Raw genomic sequence first — 25154 nt, 5'->3', positions numbered from 1 at the left:
GGAAGGAGGCTTTCCTGAAATCTGGCGTCACCGGCGTGTGAATGTTTGAGGAAAATGTTTAGAACTGGAAATGACAACGGAAGTTCAGAGGAGGTGAACCAAGAGAAAAAAGGGAGAAGAGAGGGAGCTTTTAGCGCTTCACTGTCGACGAGTGAGAACACACAGACCGAATGAGATGAGGAAAACTGGAGCATGCAGAGTTTGTGTTGCTTTGGATTCGCTTCGCCACCTTCCAGTGAACAGGAGCGCACACACACTTCCCACCTGCAGCGCCAACACACACAAACACAGATTAAATCCCTGCTAACGTCTCAGGTCACAGGGAGGGGAGTCAGCACTGTGACATTACTGTAATTTCCTCTTTCTGGTGAATTCGGTGACTATCTTGTTATTTCCAGTGGTTAAAAGAAACTACGTGTCCAATCTGCTTTAAGAGGTCCTAAAATTAGGTAACCACATCCCCAGAAACAACATAATTTAGCAGCAATAACTTGAAGTAATTGTAACTTTCATATACTGAAGGGTTCACGGTGGACTCGAGGTATTCGGATTCCGAGCCCATATCATCAACCCTCCACTATTGTGCATGACAGCTTCGTACGTTTGCCTTTCTCCAAACATTCGTCTCCACTCTGGCCTCATCTATCCAAATTATATCATTTCAGAAGTTTTGAAGTTGTTTTTTTTTTTTCAGATTCAACTTTAAAGCGTGAGCCCTGCTGCCACGTTCTTTTTCTCCCGCAACCCTTCCAAACGAGCCATACTTGTTCAGCTTGTTGCAGTTTCCCTGAGCGTCGCACAGTCCGACCTCGGGATGAACTTGCTGGGACGTCCATTCCTGGGAAGCTTGACGACTGTCTTGAATGTTTTCCCCTTGGTAATAAGCTTTCTCTCTGTAGAATGATGGACTCTAATTGGTTTGGAAATGGCCTTATAACCCTTCCCAGATGGATGGGCAGCAACAGTTGCTTCTCTAAAATCATAGCTGAGGTCTCTCCTCTCCTCTTTGACGTTGTTAGCTCACACCTAAATGCTTCAGTCCAGCAAATCTCGCTTTTATAGGGGTGCTCACACTCCTGACAAGGAACTTCTTAAAATGCTATGAGAACTGGATGTGAAAAAAGGGTCATTAGCTTAAACTAAAAGAAAAAAAAGATGTCAAACAAATATTCAACAGTTTTCCCCATTTATTCCGCATTTTCTCACAACTTTATTAGTATTCTGTTTCTTTCATTAGTGGTTTAATACAACAGCATGTACAGTGCTTTTGTTTCAACAATTTCTGCTTTACAAAAAAAAACTAAACGAAAAAAAACAACAATATAAAGTGGCTGCCACATCTGCAGAGCGAGGACTCTGGACACAAACGTAGATGCTCGACCACGAAAGAGCGACGCACTCATCCTGCTACAAGAAATGCGTCCCACTAACCGAGGATAGACAGTTTCTGAAAGCGTCAGTCTACTTTAGTGTAAACATTCAATCATCTGTGTCCAGAGTCCAAACACCACAATGTCACCGCTTCATTGGCAGAAATAATAAAGTACAGCAAAGGCACATTCAGTAACAATGGCCCCGTTCCCTTTCTCACATGTAAAAAAGAAAGATACACAGCTAAGGATAGGTAAGAAAACTACACTGTTCAACACAATCTAGAGATGTGGACCAGAGAGGAAGACTTAAATTCCCTTCAGACACACTGCAGGTTAGAATCCCTTTGAAGCACCATGAGTTACACCCCGACACCTTGATGCACTTTCCAATGCTGTTATTGCACCCAAATTTAAGGAGAAAAAAAAGCAACATAAAGGAAGAAAAGACCCCTATTAGTTTGAGAAATAATCTAGTGCGAAACTAAGTAAGTGTTGTGCTTCAATTAATTAAATGTGTGTGTAAAAGTAGCCACACTGCGCACACACACATACACACAGCTTGGCATTGCATTATGGGAGATGCAGGACTGTGTGTACTTGGCATCAGAACAATGGTTTCTACACAAATTAGTCTCTTTCCAATCAAGCAGGCAAACAAAGGACTATACATTTCATCACCGTTGCCAGGTTGGAGCATTATCCCCCTCTTTAAGACCCAGCTCTTTATACATGGTGGGTAGAAAATGCTCAGGCAACACCCTTTCCATTCAAATCAAGTTTTACTGAATGGGTGGGAAAGGGTTGCCATGTTTGGATAGCCTCCCCCCTTACATCTCAAACACTGTGCTTCTAGGTGTTAAGTTGAAGAAGTAAAGTTGCCAGACCCGAGCAGCATCGCCTATTCAAGTATTTGCAGGCTATCGTGGGGTTGTATGACGCATTTCCACCAAGTCTGTGTATTATTCACGCAAGAGGGCATGCTCCCAGTTTGATGGAATGGTTTTACTGGTTTGGTTGGGGGAGGGGCAAGTTTGGAAATATTTTTCTTGCTGTAAGGAAGAACTTTTCAGGTCAGAACTAAAATGTTTAATATTCCAAACAGCACCTTTGGGTTTGCCTACCAAAGTTTTGTGTAGGATACTGGTGGCTTAGAAGCGTGTTACACAACAGGAGTGGAACACCTGGATTGAAGGGAAACAAAGGTTCTCATACTGGGAGCGCGCTCCAAGATGACTTTTCTAAGAACCCCACTTCAAAGACGAACCATCTCTTTCGGAAGGAAAAGAATTTGCTATGTTGTCTCAACATCCTGCCTTTGTTTGAAGATACTGCAGTAACATTCTGTTTGTGTGTCACAAATATCTGCTTTATTTCAGTGCTTCTCTGGCTAATTCACAACCACCAAATATAGAAGACTAATCTCACGTATGCGCATGAAATACATTCTGTTGTTGTGCCACAGTGACGTCAGAAAGCAACACGGAAGACCAAAGTCCCATCAGGACGGGCTGTTAAAGCGGCCGGTACAGTCCCAAAAATGTGAGTTCTTTGCTAAAACTTAGAGCTTCACGCACAATATCCTGAAGACACGTTACAACACAGTGAGCCTGCGTTGCCTCCATGCAGACAAACACATTTGAAAGCTGACAACATCCAGCTAAAACAGTCCTTTCTACTCATAGACCGAAGATGAACAGGAGGATGTGGCTTGAGAGCACAGCGCGTGTCGTTTTATCTACAATGTTGAGGTTAAACTGCTTATCGTGTTACTTTTAGCTGAAACTAGCTCATTAAATATTTACGTTATTAATTCTACTTTCTAGCTTTCCACAGTCAGAAACTTCCTACATTGGAGTTGCCTTTAAGAAAAAAGGTTGGGAATATTGTATACTTTCATTCCTACACTCTCCTTGCTCCTCTTATTGAAGAGGCTCACAGATATATTCTTTCTTATCTAGAAAAGGGCTCAGTAACCTCCTAAAACAGCCGGGCACAGAGAAGTAAACTGTGTCAGAAGATCCCCTTAAATAGCTGGTAGGAAGGAGGCGACATCCGCTCAGAAAGGTTCTTTATCAGCTTCTGTAGGAGTTGATGGTCGACAGATTTGTCAACAACAGACAGTTTCAGGGATTTCTTTTTGGATGCTTGATCGCAGCCCAGAAGTAGCAAACAGACTTGATTAGTCAAGTGGCAAAGCGGAAGCTTTTTATCCAATGAGCTTCTTTTAGATTTTAACTAGTTGTGTTTGTTGGAAGTTCCTCGAAGTTAAGGTGCATAGATCAGCTTCTGGTGGATCGCGCTGGATGGACAAGTCGGCCGACTGAATAATGACTTCAGACTTTCAGGCCAATCACGCGGCTCACTAGGTGTGGTGCTGTGCGATGAGGTTGCGTAACTGCTTGATCACGGTGTCGATGAGTTTCTGTCTGTCTCGGTCCATCTTCCTGAACTGGGCGAAGACGTTGTTCTTTCTGCTCGTCTCCTTCATCCTGGAGACAGAAAATAAACAAAGAGGGAGGAGAGGCAGAAGCGAAAGAAAAAACGGGATTAACAGGATGAAGACAAATAATGTTGCAGCACTTGAATGCTGCTAATAAACCAGTATGTGCTGAGGAGCTTGTCAAATGCATCAACACACACACACACACACACACACACACTAGCAGCATGCTCACATCTCATCTACAGTCGGCTGTTAAAGGAAAAAGACACCCGTGCAGAACAGCGTCTGTTTCAGCATGTGTGCGTTTGCATTCTGTCCACTGAAACTGTCCTGAACCTCCAGGAGGTTCAGTGGACCGGACGAGTCCCTGTGGGGCGCTTCCTCCTGGGTCCAGAGAGCCCACTGCGATGGAAAAGTCTCGACCCCGTTTGGGTGCTGTACCGAGCGATGAGGGATGACGGAGCTGTGTTTGAGCACCTGTCTGTGGGAGAACTTCACAAAGTTTTTGTTTTCATGCAGGTTGGGGGTGTGAGGAGGTGCTTATCGGCATTATTTCCACATCCCAGATGGTGCACAGATACAGACAGATGTGGGTGCTGTTGTACGATAACATCAGTATCATCACAAAAAGAGTTTATTTTCTGTTAGTTCTCCAGATTAGTGTGCGTGCGCTGCGTCATGAAAATCCCTCCGGTGAGATTTCACACACCCACTTAAAAAAAAAACAACTGTTTAGTAGTGGTCCAAGTAGTCTTTATACGTGCCTGAATCCTTCACTACTCTCACACCACACACAGACCATACTCACGGCTTAAATAACCTGTCAAAACATGACAGAGAATAAGGACAGGAGACAGAAAGATGACAGAGATGATGGGTGAAATTCTTAAATGCCAAGCAGTGCTCTGATGGGTTGGGTTGGGCTGGGCCTGAGAAGTAATCTCCACCTCATTTGATTACTTTCTGTCCAAGATTAGGATGCTTGACAATAGTTGTTTTGAAAGACAGTCCAAATCTTTAGCAATCGATAAGGATATGAATCAGAAAAACATCAAACCTTCATATCTGAGAAGCTGGAACCATCAAGTGTTCAGCGAATAAACAGAAAAATTGGATAAGGTGGGAGGAAGCGGGTGAGGGATGCATGAATGCTTACTCACTTCTCCAGAAGGGCCAGCGCAGTGTGTGGGTTGACTCTCAGGTATTTGCAGGTGGGTTTGCCGTAGTCAGCAAGGTAGGTGGACCAATCCCACTGCGTGAACAGATCCAGCAACTGGACAAAAAAAAATAAAATAAAAAAAATTTAGAAAGGGTGACTCACCAAAATGTGCTGAGCTGTGAGAGACAGGCTCAGGCAGCTGAAAAAGAAACATGTTTAGTAACCGGTTACAAATAATTCCCAGCAACGTCCAAGCAAAGAAAACAAGGAGGGGGGGGGTTATCAATTCATCTAGAATTTTTGTGGCTAGGGTTAGTAAAATTTAGAGCCAAAGGTTGGTCTTATTCAAACATGGCATATTTCACTGCTTTACTATATAATTCAACCTAATTCATTAGAATATCAACTGCTTTTCTGATCTTACGTGCAGATGTTAGTTTTCATGAAGCTGTCAGGAAACAGAGTCCTTCTATAGATGCACATATAGTCCTGATGCTGGAATATAAAGACAAACTCTAAAGTACAGGTTGGTCTTTAAAGAAATTAATAATAACATAGTCCGCATTTTCAGTTATTATTTGAGTTATTTCATACAGTTATTTTATGTAGTTTACCATAAATACAATGAAGCAAGAAATGTGTAGTTATTAGAAATATGTATTATCCCTCTGCTTGACTGTAGATGGTTTCAAACAATAAGTGGCCACCAGTTAGGAAAGTTTTTTAGGTGATGGGAGTTCAGAACTATGGACTTATCTTGTTCTGTAACATCAATCGATACTGATATTACAGGTGGTGTTTTTCCCTCTCAGGTTGTCATATTTCTTTCAAAGTGTCAGGGGATTTCGTACAGTTAGCTGCACAGCCATCCCTCCCTCTGTAACCATTTCAAACCTGGAAGTTGGAGCATGGGCAAAGGAAGGACCTGATGAATCTGTGGAAGATGTGCTCTCTGAGTGACCCGACAGCCATGACTTAAATGTATTGTGCATTGTTGGTGCTAAATGAACAATGCATAAATAAAAGTACTCATAATCTCCCTAAGAACTTAGGAAAGACTATACAAACAGAATTAGCATTGGATTTACACACACACACAAACACTCGTGTGACCCAATCCTGACCTTTATGTTCCTAACACTCCAAGGATTATCAACTGCCTGATCTCCCAAGAAGCCTGTGGCATTTATTATGTTCAAGAAAATCAATACAAAGATAAGAAGAAGAAGAAAGAGAAAAGGCACGGAGATGAGGCGTCATCTTCTTCTAAATGACCTACATTTCAAACTGTTGCATAACCTGCTGCTGCCCTGCTGAACTCTACCTAACACACATACAGAAACAGGCCCCAGCAGGCAAAGCCGGGAGCCTGCAGACACACACACACACACACACACACATCGTCTCTCCATCTCTGTCTGTGAAACACACATGTGAGCAGGGAGCCCCAGTGAACTCTAGGTAACACCAAACACACAGATCCCGAGAAAGAAACCATATGTGAACGAGGGATGAGAGAAGAGGAGGAGGAGCAGAGAAGGATGGAGAGCAAAACCACATGTGGGGAAGATGGAGAAAATGAGAGAGCAAAGATGGAAACAGACACCGATGGAGAGGAACAGAGCACACAGCAGAGGGAAGGAGGGGTAAAGGCAGGGCAGAGGAAGATAGATAAGAATGAAAGAACGGGTTGGACGAGTGTTTGGTGATGGAGGTGCCTCATCAGGCAAAAAAGGAAACAGAAAGGAGAACATGAAGGGGCTCATGTAAAGAGAAAGAACCTGCAAGATAAAAAAAAAATAATAAAATCCTTTAACCAACAAGCAGCCGCTCACCTTGAACTTTGCTTTACCATCAGAAACTCTTTAAAGCATCCTGTGTTTGCCATAGACTGATGCCTGATTTACAAAAACGTGCGTTTGATCCGTAGCTCTGTCTGGTAAACAGGTTCCCCTCCCTAATGCTCAACAGAAGGAAATGCATTTCTTTTCGGATGAATGAAAACTTTGATGCAGCAATGGGAAAGGTTAGTTTTAGGGGTTTTCCTGTCCGAGTTATGAACGACAAAGGCCTCTTCCTCTATTTGAGAAAATACAGTTGAGGTCGTAGTAACAAGCCTTAAGGAGGAAATCAACAACACTTACTGGATGAACTGGGTGGTTAAATGACTTTCATCTCCTTGAATAGCTGAGTTATTATATCAGCTCTTGGAAGTAGGTGGTTGTTCACATGAATGAACCGTTTGTCCGCTCAGACCACAAACAGCTGGAGGGTCATGTTATGGCAATCTTTGCCTGTGCAGAAGTTATTTGCAAAGTTGGAAACCCAGGTAACGAAAAGTGACCCAACACCAGACCAAAAAAAGCAGCGTTTTCGAGATCCAAACATGACGAACCTAAAACTTGAATAAATAAAGGCCCTTCAAATTATTTAGGTGCAACGAAGCCTGCAAAGAAGCTGCATCTTAAACATACTAAGACATTACTGAAAACAGGAAGTGCCCGAAATATCGTCTCCATTTAGCTCTATCGGGCTTCACAGGGAAGACTAATGGTTCCTTTGTACTTCCTCCCTCCTTCATCCAACTCCCACTATCTCCCTTCGATGTTTTCTTCTTCTCCTTCCCTTCCTCCCTCTGGTCCTTCCCCTGCCATGTTAACCTATCCTCTTTGTCCTCAAGTTCACCCTTGTGTGGCCGAGGTTTGACCTGATAATCCGCTCCGTATAAACAAGTACGAGCAAGCATGCTGCGCACAGAAACAGGTACGTACAAGGTTATGTGAAGGGGAGAAAAAGAATCGGTTATTTTCATACAGAAACGTGTGTGTAAACACAGTCTACAAACAGTTTTACACACACGCTTCAAGCTGCTCCAACTGTTTAAATGTCAACATCTGCTTATCTTTTTTTGCTCATCTTTCTACACAAATCTCCTCAAAGCAACATTTGTTTTTTCTTTTTTTTTTTTTTGCTAAACCTGTCAAACCAAAAGACTGAACAATCCCATGTACATTTAGTATTTTACTTGTTTCTCACTTCGATGGACAGCAGAGGTTCTGGAGCCAATATCCTGGTGAGGGCTGGACCTTCCCACTATGTAGTTGAAGTGGGCGTGGTCTTACTGGGCAAAGGCAAACAGCAGAGCTTTCCCCAGCAGGTGACTGGGCTCACCCTTAGGAATAGGGTGAGGAGTTTGGTCATCTGGGGGAGGGGGGGGTTCAGTGTAGAGTCGCTGCTCCTGTTGAGTTTGTTTGGTCAGTTCTGGTCAGGATGCCCTCTGGACACCTCCCAGGGGGGCGTGCTTTGGACATGTCTCAGGTCACGGAGGCCTTGAGGCAGACCCAGAGGTTAAATCTTTCGGCAGACTTGGGAACGACTGTCTATCCTCGGAAGAACTGGAGGAGGTGGCGGATGAAAGAAAGGTCTCGGGATCTTTGCTTAAACTGTTATCACTTCAACAAGGTCCTGGATAAGTGCGATCTATTTAAAAAAATAAAAAAAAGGATGGATGAGGGCTCCTGAAAACATCTAATAAGTCTGTGGCTGCTTTTCTCAGTAGTTCAGGTGCCTTTAGGTAAAGTGTGGCTTCTGTTTGACCATTTTACCATAAAATCCTGACTGGTGAAGAGCTGCAGTGATGGAAGCAACTCAGCCCCACAACATTTTCACGTTATCTGAGAGCGATTGCTGTCTTTGCTATGGACTCACAATCAGCTCGTCTCTTTTTTTCCACTTTCCAACTTTCTAAAAAATGATTTCAAATCAGATACCACAAAACAAATACCCCACAAAAGAAAAGATGACAGAGATGGGTGGAAGAAAAGACTAAATAAGAAATACAATAGGAGATTCAGGCTGTAGAAGTTTACTGGAGGTAACTATTAAAAGAAATGCTTTAATTTGTGCTGCGTGGCTGTGATTGACATTTTGTCTGATGTTTGTTTAAAAAGATACATTTTCTCTCAGTGTTTGGGCGAAGTTTAATGTTTAATCTCCTTCCTGTTGGCATACTCAAAGCTGAATGTTTCAGCTCATGCCTCAGTGAACAAATACCTAGAATTTCTATTGATGGCAGTTTTCTGAACATATACTTAATAATATGTGGAGCATCACACCACCTTATGTCCAAACCAACGTTCCATTCCCAGCTTGTTATTACTGTCGCCTGTCTTGCTTCAATGCAACTTATAACTCATTCACTCAGGCTCCCACTCTGCTCCTCAGTGGGGGTTTTTTTGTGGGTACATTTAGTGTGTGTGAGTGACAACCTATGGCAAAGACACCTGAACGCCTCACTCGCTCCACTGAGAGGGAACTCATTTATATGTAATTATGTTTTCAATCTGTGTTCATCAGTCGCTAAGTCTGAAACCTCTGGACAGATGTGCACATGAATATCTAACCTAGTTGGAATTTTGGAAAAGTTGGCAAGTGAGGCGCTATAGCCAAGAGACGGGGGTCAGGGGGCACAAAGGTGAGAAACAAACACGACAGAGAACATGGGGAAGAAACTCCCATGTGTTTACATGTTTTCATCATGTAATATAACAGAGAAAGGAGAGAGAAAGGAGCCATAAAGAGAAACCAGCTTAGAAGGACTGTCACTGCATTATTCATTTCAGCACTAGGACAGAGAAGTTACAAAGTGTAAGACCAAACTTACAGACGCATTCATGGAAATTATGGCAAAAATCAGAAGATTTAATAACGCAAGACGTTTTGTCAGAACATTAAGAACAAACACTTTAGTTAGATGGCATTACCTCAGTTTCCAGTGCTACTGTGAAGACAGAAATAACAGAGATGGCTCAGAGGACCACAGATTATCCCTCTAGTTACACTGCTATAGACCCAGGCTGCAATGGAACATTCCTAAACCTGCACTCTACTTTTTCACTCAACGCTCAATCCCATCCACTGCCGTCGACACGCATGTTCAGTGTACATTTGGATTGAGTTATCTCAGGGTCTTAATCCGATCGCGAGTAACCCGATCCCCTTTTTTTTTTGTCAGATTAAGGTGGCTACATGAAATGAATAACTCAATCTTATTCTAATATAGCCATTAATCTGATCTGATGACACTCATGTGACCCCACTGACTGTAATCTGTTGGTTTCTTTAGAAAGACTAGATTTTAGGAAGTAGCATAATAATACAGCTATTATGAATTTGATTATTTAAATTGACCTGGATTATGATTGGATTAAATTGAAGCGGTTTCTTCTCCGATTGAATGGCCTGGAGATGGCACATTTTGTGCTATGAAATAAACTGAATCCATTTCTATTCAGTTTAGTTTATAAAGCGCCGCAAATGTCATCTCAACAATACATTATCCAGTCAAATAAAATTAATTAAATCCAAATAAGTCCAATTCATACAGAGCCAATTAAAAAAAAAAAAAAAAGTTGCTCAGCGAAGGAAACCTTCTCCAAAACTCCTCTTCGAGTCGATCTCCCCGTCCTGAGCGTGCAAGAGGTGACAGTGGAGAGAAAAAACTCCCATTTAACAGGAAGAAACCTCCAGCAGAACCAGACCGAGTGAAGTGAAAGAGGAGAAAGAGGAGAAATGAATAGGCCAGTGATTATTGGGTTTAGTTGCTAAGATTAGATCAGAAGTGAACTTTAACTTTGTTTCTTCACAAATTTAGAAAGTACTTTGCAAGAAAAAAAAAACAGGAAGGTGGAGGACAAAAACAGAGGTCCGACCAGAAGGAGAACATCAGAGAGAAGGAGGAGAGGCAGATAGAACTGATGAAAATGGAAAAGAGGAGGAAAAAAAGAAAAGAGAGAGCGTGGGCTTTCCAAAAAAAATGAGCCACACGCAAGCCAGCAGGTCTTCCTGGCAAACACACACGCACACACACACACACACCTGACCCTCGATTCACCCCACACACACACAGAAAAAAAACGGCAGGTCTCTTTCTTCACCTCTCGCTGAACTTTTCTCTCCGTCTCGCTCCCCCTCTCTCACCTCGCCATGACCTCCCCCGCGCTATCGCTCCCGTCTCCCCACACACACACAGATTATTGCTTCCTCTTATTCTTCCAGAGGGACAAGCAGAAAAACAAAGTGATGTGTTACCCTCACATTTCTTGTTTTCTCCCATTTCTTCTTTTCTTCACGCCCCATCCTTAATCTATCATTCACTCTCTCTCTCGGCATCTTTTTCCTCATCCTTTCACTCTTCCCATGCCCTCTGTTCTTCCTTTCTATCTCGTCATCCCCCTTTCCTTTCAGCCTCCCATCTAACTCTTCTCATCCCTCCACTCTTCTCTTCCCTGTGTCACCCACTTCCTTTTATCCTTTTCCTCTCTCCGGCTTTCTTTTTCACTGGCAACTTTTCCACTTTTCACTCGACTTTTAACCTTCCGTCTTCCATTTTCCCCTCCCTTCATTCTCTCAGTCTACTTTTCTTCTTATTCACATTTCCTTCATTCCTCTATCCATCCATACCTCTTGCTTTCCTCCTCCTCTCAGCCTTTAGCGGAGTTGTTAATGGTTATTCCGGCTGGAGGCAGGATTTATTTGTTTGGGACCGTCAGGGAATTGCCATGTTCCCATTCTTAATGGCCAAACGTCAGGGTCACCCAGAATTCATCATGTTTACACTCTGCACACACACACACGCATCTTGGTTTTGATTATGTAATGTTTCTGCCAGGAAGGAAAGAAAGAAATCTGTGACCAAGTGCAGTGAACCCCAGATCATTCATCTTTTAACGGGATGAGAAAATTGATAAAAACTAAGCATCCTAAATAGTGAGTAACATTCTCCAACTCTTCTCCCACATACCTCCACTCTTCTATCTCTCCCAGCATTTACCTCTCTAACAGCTGTCAATCTCTGTCTGAATTTGACAGTCAACAGGTCAGAGGTTGCTAAAAGCAGGGGAAAGTGGACTCTTATCAAGAACAGCAGCCAGTTTGGCACCCGTCCATCTCGATGGTCCACGTCTACTGTGCAGCTTTCCCCGCTGACGAATAATCATTCATCCATTTCTCAACCCACCACAAATTCTGTTTATTCTTAATAACGTGCTGCTGAAATACAAAAAGCCTGAATAATTAGGAGGCAACAGTTCAGTTTCATTGAAAAAAGCTCCGGTACACGCCAACAGAAAAGCGATATATGCTGGAATTATAAAATTCTTCCAGGCTTCGCTTTATACACAGGCAGATGGATGGTGAGGCATGTGTCCATAATAAAAAGAGTGAACAGAGTGAATAAACAAATAAGAAAGAATGTGGATGCATCAAAGTGCACAGATGGGAAGGTGGCCTGATTTTTACTTGTCTACCAGGTGCTGGCTGACTGTGACGTCTCTAAAGCAATCTTACCAGAGAGGAAGCCCATAGAGGTACAGCATGCTGTCCTTTACAGAGAGCCCCACTCTTCAGAGCCTTTGTCGGGCCTCTCCTACAAATGTTTAGTCGAACAGCAGCTCAGCAGGAGTGTGAGACATGCATTCAGGAACATTTAGAAGCAGATGCCACACAGCGATTACGGATACATTTAACTAAGCAAACACTCCTCTACTATTGTTTGTGAGGAGGGCTTAAAGTAAAAGATTTTCTATTTACTGGGTCTGAAGTTTTGCTCTCTGTTTGGCAAACACAGGCCCAGACACATGGCCATTTGGTCCACATCACTAAAAGGTCAAAGGTCACCGAAAGCAGCGAAAGTGGCTCGAAGCGTCGCCATGAAAAGCTTTAACACCCGTCTGTCATCGACCGTCTCTACGAACTTTCCTCAACTCCAGCGCTAAATCTTCAGTTCACCTCAGAGTTCATAGGTCACCATCACACCATGCTGACGAGAAGAAAAAGAAGAGGAGACATCTTAACCGATTGTGGAGGTATGGCTGGAGCACCTTGAAACCTGTCAGTCGTCTCCCCCAACTTTCCCTCCTCCCTCTGTCCTTTAAGCAAGAATTTAACTCACTAAAAGGAGAGAAAGTGGCTTTTACTTTCATCCTGGTGATCATGAGCTATCCATCAGCTCATCCTTTCCTACAGACGAAACAATCTATATCCTTTTACTAATCTCCATGGTTCACTCGGCTACGTTTCAAATTATTGGTCATATCCAACGCTTTACTTTTGAGTCTATTACAGACTGCAAACAGCCTCAATAAATCTGCTACATATATACTGAATGCACTTGTCACATAGTCTATAAAATATCAAATAAAGGAAAGGAACACTGCTCAAGAGCCCTAAAGGATGCCACCAACGCTTTTTTTTCTTTTGTCTGACAAACAATCCAAAAGCTCAAAGCATTATTTATCCTCACGTGACGTAAAAGAAGATAAAAGCAGCCAATCTGACGCCAGAACAACAGCATCCTTTCATTGCTAATACTTTCCAAACCCAAACACCCCCCCCCTCTGTTAGAAGCAGCATGTTAAATCTCATCTGCAACAGAATCTGACTGACGAGCTGCAGGAAAACACTTTACACTTAACCCCGAAGTCAGGAGGTCAACGGTCCCATTGAGGGGTTATCGGTCGACACTCGGGCAGCTACTGGAAGGCTCTCTGGGATTCCTCTTCAGCTCCAGCAAACATCTGAAACTTTGAGCTTCCTTTGCTGCATTGTAGCAACATTTGTTTGGACGTCGCATGGCGAGCGTATGAAAGACCCTCCATGACTGCTCACACACAACTGTACCCTGCAGCTTTAACGCTATCACTCCATCTCGAGCTACGAATGGAATGAGGCTCGCTTGGATGTTTATCGCTTCGCAACAGGGAACTAATTTTACATTCTTACTGGAGGGCCAAGAAGTAAATTAAAACCAAAGGCCTCTATCTTTGTACATCTGCCTGCTGCCTCATTTCCACCGCTGCAGCACGCCGCTGCCAGTGACCACAACACAGCTCAACCTCCACTCTGGTGCCCCTTTGGATGCACAAGCTGAACTTTATTAATCCACTGTGGGCTGAATGCTTGTCGCGTGCGTGCAGCTACCAGCAGATATGCACATGACACACAGTCGACCCAAAGGGGGGGGGTTAATCTTCTGCTCCCCTACACAGAGGGCAGAGGTCGGCTAAAAAAACAACACGACTACAACTCTATCATCTGCACTTTGGAGGCTGGCTTTGAGCTAAACTTCTACGTGGAACTTAAATTCAAGTAGATAAATGACTTTAAGTGTTTATCGTAAATATCGTATGTATATTTTTTGATTTGTGACCCATTTCTGGGTTTTCAATTAAACGCATAATAAACCAGAGCAGACGTGAACAGTTTAATACGTTTCCTGCCCGGGGTTATTTGACAGATGACCGCTGTGTATTCTAGTGTTTCCAGACAAAAAAAACCAAAAAACTCCGCCTTCATCTTCTTTGAAAACGACTGGCAGTCCTGTCACGGAGAGTATTAATGAACTCAGCTCAGATTTATTTCAGTCTTTAGCTCCATCTAAAAAAAGCAAAAGTGAAATCTAAAGAAAACCGCAAGATTTTAATTTGTCATTCATAGAAGTTTCATTGAAAAGTTTTTAAAATAAATTTTGAGATAGTTCAAAGCAGAAAGTTGCATGTGAGTCAGATCACATTTCTTTAAAATCAACTATTTTTATTTCACATCGTTTTTTTCTTTTTTACAAATGTCAGACATCGTGATATCCTTGGCAGAGATATTTTGGAATTCTGTAAAGCAAAAGCTGGAAGATTCATAGCCCAGAGAAAGCAATCACCTGCTTAAATGAGAGACACAGCCAGCCAATCAGCTTGTTGCACTGACAAAGACACAGCTGATGTCCACAAATGTTTTAAATGCGTTGTGTTAAGGATCAGACGGAATGTCAGGAGAATGGCAAGCACAGGATGATCAAAGAAGGTGAACATTCAGTGCTTAGAACCCTCATAAATCAGTTTATATTGTAGCATGAACTGATGCAACACGCAGAACATAAAATCCGGACGTCTGTGAACTCATATTTTGTAATAGACGGATGAACCATTAGTGCAGGACTCTGTGCTGGTGAGTTTGTCCTTTCTGCTGCTTTACCCTCACTCAGATGAAGACAATAAAGCGCCTCATCAGCCATTTCCACAGTGTACTTTCTGCATCGCGCGCTGCCTCCTGTGCTCTTCTCTTGACCCCAGTTCCCCTGTGCCCCCCCCCTCACATTTCCAGCCGGAGGAGCGCAGCACCAGCAGAAAGCCTGTTTAACACCAGTTTTAACAGCAGCTGCGTTAAAAGACTGGGTCAGATTGTACTCAGATTCCTCCTGAACATCTCTGGGGTTCACGTGTGTGTGTCGCTAACGCCGCGTTACACACAAAGTCAGAGTCTGAGTTTCTTTCCAAGAACTGACATCATGCAAAATGATTAAAACTAAAGTGTGGTCACAACGAAACGCTGAATATTGCACGCAGCAGGTTTCTGAGCCTTTGAAAAAGAACAACACGGACGGAAGCATTGCACAGAGACTTGAGTGGACCACAGTGAGAAGGTAAAAACTGATAAACAGTGCAAACTGCTGCAGAGCACCTGTGTGAGGTCAGTAAACGTCTTGTAAGCTTGTAAACGTCATCACCAAAGACGGGCTTTTGCTGTGCATACGATGGCGGATTTATCCATCTCGTCAGTCACCGTTCCAGCTAAAAGTGTCTAGTTTCCTCCACTTTGTGTTGATAAACAGTCGACTCCGCCCATGTCAAGGGGACACTTACTGTCTAAAGTGGAAAACAATGGAAAGTGGCTCATTCCGAGCCAAGCCCTGAAACCTTCGATGCTCTTTTCCATTAGTCAACTCGTTGTTTTTCCCCAGAAAGCACTGAAATGAGTTCCAGTTTTCTGCTCGAGCCCTTGTTAACCTTTGCACAGTGGCAGCCAGCGGATATTTTCACTAGAAGGCCAGAATCAGCTTCACTTCTGATACAACAGTCAAGTTTCTATTTTGTATTATTTCATATCGTTTGTATTTTCTTGTCCTGAAAGTCAAAATCAGCATTTTTACTGAGGACGCACCGGTTGTTAAATTCAGGGCAGATGCTGATACAGATGCTGTTTTTGTACATTCATTTACCCTGGAATGCCTTGGAAACACTGAAATACGTACTATAGAAAAATAACTGGTAGTATTTCAGCTCTTCATCACACCGTCTGCACATGAGCACAAACTCATTTTTACGGCTGTATCAGAAGTTCTATATCACACACCGTTTAACCTATTCAACTATTACCAATCCCATGAATATCCTGTGCTGACGTGGTTAAACTGAATTAAATAGAAACGCATCTCATCAGTTTCAGGGCAAAGTCAATGTAACACAGCCAGGACACACCAGAGAAACGACACTGGAGCTGATGCATCTATGCAGGCCTTGAATTTGACAGAATCAACTGATGGTTTGAGCCTCATGAGACCAGTGTGCTTTACACACAGATTCCTCTCTGCTGTCGTTCACCACAAATAAAATATGGAGGAACAACATGCAACCAGCCTCGCAAACAGAGGGATTCAAATTAGAAACTGGTTCACACTGTTCAGCATCACCTGAGGGCCTGAATGGTGCTTCGTGGGAGGAAGACGATGAGAATGTGACTTTGTTTTGCACACAGGTGCCGTCTCTGATCTCTCTCTGCTTTGCTCCTCACTTTTTTTCTTCTCTTCATCTCAGCCTCCCTCGCCCCCTGTCAGCAGTGACAGACGAGCTCTGCTACCTGCTTAAAAAGTGAGAGGGGCTGAAATGGAATGAGTGTGTTGAAGAGAAGAGAAACAAAATCGAGACAAGCGTGTTGGTGGTTCAACCAGGGGTCTCCGCTGTCAATTAGACACTGCACAGGCGGAGCGAGCGACAGAGTCGGACACGAGAGAGCGAGAGAGGAGGAGAGGAGGTAAACGAGAGCGACGAGAAAAGACTCAAAAAGAAGGATTGGGGAAATATTACAGGACTGCAGGAGAAAGGCAAAGGGGGAGCGAAGGAGGTCAGGCGGAGGGTAACTAGATGTTACGGAGGAGGAAGAACGAGTGAGACGATAAAACGAGTGCAGGCTGAAGACAGAGGGGCCTGCTGGGAGCTGCTCTGTGCGCTGATAAAGCAAATAAAGACGGAATACTCCAAAACAAACAGGGCTAGAAAAACAGCAGCTAAAAGCTGCACTCTGAGCCCCATTTAGATTCAGTCACTTTTTAAAAAGGTCAATTCAACCTCAGTCACTTTTTTACAGTCAATTTGGCTCCAAACTCTTGTCGGAGGTTAATTCTGGGCTGGGAGTTCACTTTGGGTTCATCCACTTTTTAGACTTTGTAAAGCTTAAAACTTCTAATTTTTTTTTGGTGGGGGGGTATAAAGGGATTTAGATTTAGATTTTTATGCGAATCCATTTACTTAATTAAATGCTTTTCAGACTTATTGAGTTCGGGCACTTTTGAATCAACCCGTAGCTAAAGACTGAAACAAACTGATGGTTGTTTTGTCATTTATCCGTCATTAAGAGACACAGCAGGTGGATAAAACATCTCCTCAGCTGATTACCAACATGATGACAAAACGTTTTGTTCCATAATCTTTATAAAACACTGAAATGCATAGATTCGATATTATATATTCATAAAAATAGCTATTTGCAGAAATCTGAACTCTGAGTGAAAGCAAAATCCAGAATTATTGCTTCATTTTGTTGACATCACTAAAAACACCCAGAAAAAAAATAGGTCAAGCTGCAAATGAGGCCCGACCTCCTCGGTTAAAAACCTTCGGAAAGTAAATACTGTGAAGAAAACTTATTGTTGCAAAAAGTCGAATTTTCATTGGAAACCATGTGAGAAATACTTTGCTGCGACAGGATTGTCCCAGAATGCACTTGCACCGGTGCGAAGAAGGCGAACAGTCCTGCCACGGGCAGGCGGCCCATTTATAGCCTTCAAGATGAGAACCAAGGTCCGATGTGTAAGTTAACTACAGGAGAGTGCATGAATGAAGTTTTAAGTTAAGTGAGACAACGCTACACAAACACTCTTGTTAGCAGTGTCAGAAATGAAGTTTGCTTTTAATCTTAGTGAAAGAGAACATGACCTCTAGGAATCGTGAATTGGAAGACAGTAATTTGTAAATATGAATATCAGTCAAACATGGAAGAGTGTTACAATCTGAATCAGAGGATGTTCAGGCAAAAGCTTTGCAAGCACCAGAAATCCAAGCACTAACTCTACTACTGTAAAAAAACCTAATTTGCTGATGCAGAGGAATAAAACTGTCGAGCGCTCCACAGCATCACGGGGCAGCTCTCTCACCCTCTCTGCCTCCTCCACAAACCCCAAAACAGGAAACGGATGAAAGGTGAGGGCGCTTTGAAGGTTTCAACTCTTTGGTTTGACCACAAGATGACCGCCGAGTCGCGCACACACACACACACACACACACACAGGAAGGGGTGTAGATGCAGGTCGTGTGGAAGAGACTGACGGAGAGGTCAGCACTGATAACGCAGAACAATGACCTGACCCGGTCACCACACGGTCACTGTATGTGTGCATATGAAAATATGGATGACTGACACTTCATTTGCAGAGGCAGGCATGTGGGTGTGTGTCTGATTTAATGACTCATTAAGTAAGCTCGGAACTTTAAACCATCTTAACCCCCCCCCCCAATACCAACCTAATTCCTGACCGCTACTTGACCATCGGTCAGTAGTAGAGCACCAGCGCTTCCCACCCCGTCCAATCGGGTTGCTGAATAGCTCTGTTGCCGTGACCACTGCCTGACCCGTTGTCACGCCGATAAGGCTGGCCACAGACAGGACAGGAAGTTGAGACAGGGGCCGAGAAACACACACATGCTAGTACTCATAAATCCAAAGATATGGACGTGCACAACTTGAGCGGCGATTGTTTCTCGCTGCGTTATCTTGAACGCAGCAGGATCGCCAACCAGGTTATTTCTCTCAGAACCAGCTGCGTGCGTGCAGTCAGCTTTGCTGCATAAAAGGAGGAGCAGTGTGTGCAAAGTTCGCAGGAGAGACAGGTGTAGTGGACGTTCAAGTGTTTGCGGACTAGCGTGTGTGCGTGACAGACAGGAAAATCAGATAAGAGTATTTCGGGGGTCTGACTGTTAGTTCTCACCCCTCCCTGGCACCGGTTCTTATCCCACTGACCTCATACTGCACCCGTTTTAAGCCGTGTGCAAAACCTCTCCTCATGCCGAGTGCGTTTGATTGAGACATCAGCCAGCGATCATACTTAAGGAAGAAGAGGAAAAACAAGACACTGAGAAAGGAGAGGATGAAGCAATGGAGATGAGAGAGGAGTGATGAGAGCAAAGAACTCTGAGACAAAGATTGTTTTTTTCTTTTCTCCCATTACTCTGAACATAAGGAGGAGCGGGAAAAAAGGTTAAGGGAAGAGCATTGTAGTGGATTGTACTTAACCCTTCACTTTGGTTTTATGGAGAAATAGGATTTTATTAGTGTGGGATTATTAAAAAAAGAAAAGAAAAAAAAAGGCATATTTTTGAGATGGAACTGATTTCATGAAAACTTTTGGCAGTGTGACCATATATAGATATATAGATCTACTCCACTTCCCACAAATGGAGTTTTTTGCACCTCACATCGTGCAATATAACGACAGACCTCTTTCAGAAATGCTTTTTATCATACTGTTTGTCTTCCTGTTCATCTGTGCAGTGTTGATCAGGACACATTAGTTTGAATACAGCTCCGAGGGAACTTTCAGATGGAAGTTTGACAAGTTCGAAAGTTCAATTATGACAATTTCACACGACAGTTTTACGACCGCCGTCGAACGGAGCTTTAGCTTCATTAGATGAAGAGTGGAAAGCTCACAGGAAACCTAAGCTGGGACGCATGAAGAGTGCTTGGAGAGAGCTGGGCCTCGGACGTCATGGTTACACTGTGCATCTCTCAGACTGCTCGATGCCCAGCAGAATATCACTTGTGTGCACTTGCAACAAAAGCAAAGTTTTCGCGCATGAACGTTCACTACAAGCAAATGTTCTGCTCCACTTTGGGCACCGTTTGCAGCCATGTTTTTGTGTGTGCGTCCCTCCCTTTCCCGCTCTTCCAATAGATCGGCAGGCGAGCATTTAGATGTCCGTCTGATGCTCATCCTCCCTTCACCCGCTTTCTTCTCCGTTCATTCCGCTCTTTCACCCCTCTCCACTCCTCCATTCATCCCCCCTTCTGTGACCGGTCAAACGGATGAAGAGAAGTGTCAGCCTCCCGAGGAGACAGAGGGGGAGCGAGGTAGGGAGACAGAGGGAGAGGCAGACCACCCTGTACGTCCGCTTGACTCGCCGTATCACTTTCACCTGACTGCACTCTTTCATGCGTGATCCCTCGCTTTTTGCTCTGCTCTGTCAACATTTTCACACATTCAACACTCGTTTTCTCCCTCTCTGCGAGTTCAGAATCTGGCCAGAGAGCTTTTGCTCTTTCTCGTTTCCATCTTCTCCTGTCATCTTCCTTTGGATTCATTCATCCGCTCCTTCTCCACTCTTTGACAAAACTTTCTGCCTCATTTCCGTCTCTCTTCTCACATTTTGCACTTTCGCCATCGCCGCCTTTCTGTTCCTCAATTTATCTTATCTCCTCACGTGTTCATCCTCTCCTCTTTCCCCATGTGTCTGAGTCTGGTGAGGAGTTGAAAGGTCAGAGGTGAACCTGCTGTTGATGTGGTGGAGTGTATGCACTGGCTGCCATTCAATCTTACCACACACTCGTACAGTAACCCCTGGTCATGTCAGCAGTCCCTTTCCTGAACCTGACCTGTCACACAGGAACACACCCACACACTGCAGCTGTCCCAGCGTGACCACAATCCTTAGGAATGTGATGGTAGCAGATTTTTCTGTCTCCCTCCATTTCTCTGACCTCCTCTATCTCCCCCTGTCCTCATTCTCACCTCTGTCCAGTCCTTCTCTTAATACTTCACTTTTCACACACTTTCTGACATGTTTAGCCATCTGGCCAGAGAGACTGAAAAGTATGTGAATGAGAGCAGCTTTCTTGGGAATTCAGCTTATTAATATGCACTTTCACTTTACTGTCTTTACAAAAACAAGCAAAAAGTTGGAGCATGCACACTGTGCCCAGGTCCGCCTGAATCTACTTCAGCATATACTGCACATGCAGGAGTAATTTGATCCCTAACTGCATTATCTTTCTGTTTGTGCGCTATTGAGTTTAGTTTCATGTGATTTTGGTCAGACTAACATGTGATATAAACGTATAAAAGTGTGATATAAACGTGCTCTACAATTTAAATATTTAACTGTTAGACCTACGCTTTGAAAAGACTTCCTTCCAGCAACATAAAAATCACCTCATTGTCTGCACTGGAGATCCCAACCAAAAAAAAACTAAAAAGCTCGACTAAGCTACTGGTAAAATGAGCTAATAATAAGCTACGCCCGTTACACATAGCCCTGATCACAGCTCTGAAAACTCCAGCCTGGACCTCACAGCATCAGCAGAGCTAATTTAAACCACCCGGTCTCTTTAGTCCAAGGTTACAAACAGTTACTCCGGCCAAGCATCAGAGTCTGAGCCAACTGAAAATAAAAATGCAAGAATATATCGATTTCAGAGCGACCGTTTAGCCTAGTTTAGCTGGCATGGATGATAACAGTGCTTTTATTCTCGAAGCGTCAGCATTCAGAAGTAAAAGGCTGAACAAACACATCTTTATGAAACACACACAATGTTTCGCTGCTTATTCGTTCTGCAGTCGTGGGGGAAAATGTAAAAAATGTGAACATTTACACAACTACCAGCAGCTATAGGATATGAACTACCTTTAAAATGTATTATTGTGGCTTTAAGGGCACAATGAAAAATTCAGTTGCTGTAGTTGGACAACCTCCATCACAGTCCTCTCCAGGCTTCAGATCAACCTGGCTCAAGATGAAGTCTGGGTAAAAACGCAAGAAAATAAATGATGCTGACAAACGACGAGCCTCGTCAGGAGGAAAATCCATTTATCCCTATTTCAGGACTGAAGAAAAACTCTGGTAAGAATTTAAGACTCGGGAGAAGCTGCAAAACAATGAGATGTGGGCATAAAACAGAGTTATTGAGACAATCTGATTTTGAAGGGTTATTTCCTGGAGGAGTGTATCAAGTTTTCCATTGAGTCAGGCCACTGAAAGGAAGCAAGGAGCAATAAGCAGCATGTGCTCTCAAGTCTGAAACAATGAAATGACAAACAAACTGTGTTGGAATCAAGTGAGGGCTTCCTCTTACAGTAATGGATGACCTCGTTTGGTACAAGTTGTTTTTCTCACTGACACAACAATAAAAAATACAGGTGAACAGCCAAAACAGGCTGGTAAGTGAACTCTACGTTTGTCATTTCGCAGACGAGGAAAGGTATGCATTATTGAGAGTGACTGACAGGTGAGTGCTGTGCAGTGATGGATTACTGAATGGGCATAACAGGCACAGGCCTGGGGGCCCAGAGAGTGAGGGGTGGGGGGCCCCTCTGGAGCCTCTGTTTGAAATTCTTGTTAACATTTCTTGTTGAAAAGTCAAACAAGAACAAAGAGCCACAGAACAGTGAGAAAGAGAGGCGGACAAATAAAGAGAGTGCCAAAAGATAACGAGAGGAGGTGCAAACCGATGACAAAAAGAACACAAAAAGACAACTGAGAAGACTCTAAGGAAGCAGAAAGAGGGAAATTGACCACAGAGAGAATAAGAGATGCAAAATGTAAATGCAAGGAAAAAAACAGAAGACACACACAAGATAAAATAAAATAACCGCAGACACAAAACTACCAGCAGGACATGCAAACTAATGGGAGAAGAGAAGCAGAATGAACAGCTTAAAGGTGGCATGAATCACATTCAGCTTCCAAAATATCGCAAATAAACATTTTAAAAGGAATGCACTGGAAGTCACGAGTGTCCAGTATTCCTTCCTGTCCTGATACTCAAACTCAGCTGTTTCAGACGACCAGAATATAATAAACTGAAACGTTTGGACGCATTTAGCTTCAGTTTTCCATTTCTTCTCTTTCCATCGCTCCTTCTCATCTTCCATCCTTCTCGGCTCTCTCCCTCCCGCTGCCTTGTTAGTCTGGGTTACGAGGAGGTGAGATGGAGGTTTCCTCTCCCACTGGGCCTCATCTCATCCCTTAGCCTGTCTACTACCTCTACACACACACACACACACACACACACACACACACACAGACAGGGGGAGAGTGTGTTACCCTGTCACCGGATAATCGCTACTGGCTACGCCGGTCAAACTACACACAAACACACACACAGCTGAGATAAGGGCCGCAGTTGACAAGCTGTGACATGTTGCCTTTGGACCTCGAGAGGGAAGCCTTGTGAGGTAATGGTTGGGATGCAGACAGTACTGAGAGCACATGTTTGCGTGTTGGTGTGTGTGCTTAAAAGGGGATCGAAACGAAATCCAGCAAGTGAATAATGAGAAGACTAATGTAAGGAGGAAGGTGACACACAGCATAGAAAGAAAGGCCGAGAAAAGAGGGACAATGAGAAAAGCAAAAGAAATCAATGGAGCAATGAGATTAAAGAGGAAATGACCTCAGTGAGAGATCATCGCGCACGTAAGCAAAGCCAAATCCACTGCACAGACATTTTTAGGGTACTTGAATGGAGATTTTTGTCAGATGAGGCTGCAGTTATAAAATCAGGATTTTATTAGAGTAGAGCAACAGTCTGGAAATGATTTAAGTGACAGGGAGTTAATAAATACTCCTAATGGACTGATTTTCAATCAATTTCTGATGCATTTAGCAATCGGACAAAAGCAAAATGCACGAATGAGAGCAACCTTCGGTGTACATTAATACAGCTGAATTCCCAATGCACTCTGTGCGTCTTTAAAAAACACATGTAGAGAGGACCACACCGGCTATAAGAGGAGGGAAGAAAAGGCAGTAAAGAAGAGGGCATGAAATAATGAACCTGAGCAGGAGAGAAAAGAGAAGTTCACGTACAAGTAAGAAAATACTGTAAGAAAAAAAGAGAAGAAGCTGGAAAGAAGTGACATTTAAGGCAAAAAACCCCCAGAGGAGGTAAATTAATGGATGGAATTTGACTGTCGGTGGTCAACCAAAGGAATGAACCCACGACCAATCACTGGGGCACACACAAGTGGGCCAAAGGTGGAAGAATGTGTGCCTGGCGTGGAAGCGTCTGGAGAAAAGGATGAGTGGAACTCTACTGTTGCAAGCGTTTTATTGGGGGGACGCCACACCGCAACACACACGCAGACACACACACACACGCACGAGGGCCAGCCAAAGGTTTGAAGTAACCAGACTTCTGAATGTTCTAAATATAGGCAGATTGATAAGATCTGTGGAAAAGCAGCAGCCCGGAGATGGTGCACACTCACACAAAGACACGCCGCAACACACACAATTATTAAGCAATTGTAGAGAACACGAGAACGCTGCTAACAGCTCCGATAAACTCGTTACAGTCAATCAGCCTATTTCTAGACAGTCTAAAATAGTTTGCCATGAAAGAAAAAAGAATTCTGGCAAACGTGATGCTGCTTTTGTGTGTAGGACTAAACCAGGAGAGAGTCCACACAAGAAAAGGTTGAAATAATCCTGGATGTGATGTTCAGTGCAGATCTAAAGCTAATTTAAAAAATACAGTTTGTACTCAATTAAAGCCAAAAACTTGTGAATTTACTGGTAAAAATATAAACACACAAGTAACCGAGTAATTGTTCTCAGTCCAGCCTGGAAAAAGTACACATGAAACTCTGATCACAATTTCTCCAAAAGCCAATTTTAGTTTGACGTTTCAGCTGCTGGCACGAGATTGGGAGTTTGATTTGTGGAGCCTAAAAGGATTATAAGATTATAAATATGCATGAAGCTGGAAGGGAAAGTAAAAGCTTTTCTAAAAACGTGGCTGTTCATAAATTCCCATCGAGACAAACTGCCTGTGAATGGAGGAGATTCAGGACAGATGGTACTTTCCTAAAAATGTGACAGGGACCGTGGCTTGAAGCAGAAACGTCATATCTATGTGATAAAATATCTATGTGACGGAGCTAAAAGAATCGTATGTTGAGGAGCGCACTGTAACACAACAGTGATCAGTGAGCACATCGCCCACCAACTGCACCGAAACTCCATGTGTTCTTGTATGCAGAAATCAAATAGAAACGCATACAGCACATGTTTACATATGG

At 43.3% G+C, this 25154-nt stretch overlaps 1 protein-coding gene across 1 annotated transcript in view; it reads right to left on the bottom strand.

Annotated features, from left to right (window-relative positions):
- Positions 1 to 1177: 1177 nt before the first annotated feature.
- exoc6b (exocyst complex component 6B) overlaps positions 1178 to 25154 on the bottom strand; it is a 93213-nt gene continuing 69236 nt past the window's right edge. The window contains exons 21-22 of the mRNA XM_072376603.1: positions 4977 to 5089; positions 1178 to 3862 (exon numbers count right to left, since the gene is read on the bottom strand). Of these exons, the coding sequence (XP_072232704.1) occupies positions 3736 to 3862; positions 4977 to 5089 (240 nt within the window). The 3' untranslated portion in view covers positions 1178 to 3735. The remainder of the gene's footprint in view (positions 3863 to 4976; positions 5090 to 25154) is intronic.

Source organism: Leuresthes tenuis, unplaced genomic scaffold (genome assembly GCF_036924035.1).
Source record: "Leuresthes tenuis unplaced genomic scaffold, fLeuTen1.0.hap1 SCAF_22, whole genome shotgun sequence".
Lineage (NCBI taxonomy): Eukaryota > Metazoa > Chordata > Actinopteri > Atheriniformes > Atherinopsidae > Leuresthes > Leuresthes tenuis.
Note: the sequence above shows the minus strand (reverse complement) of the source record. Positions and strands in the feature narration are given on the sequence as shown.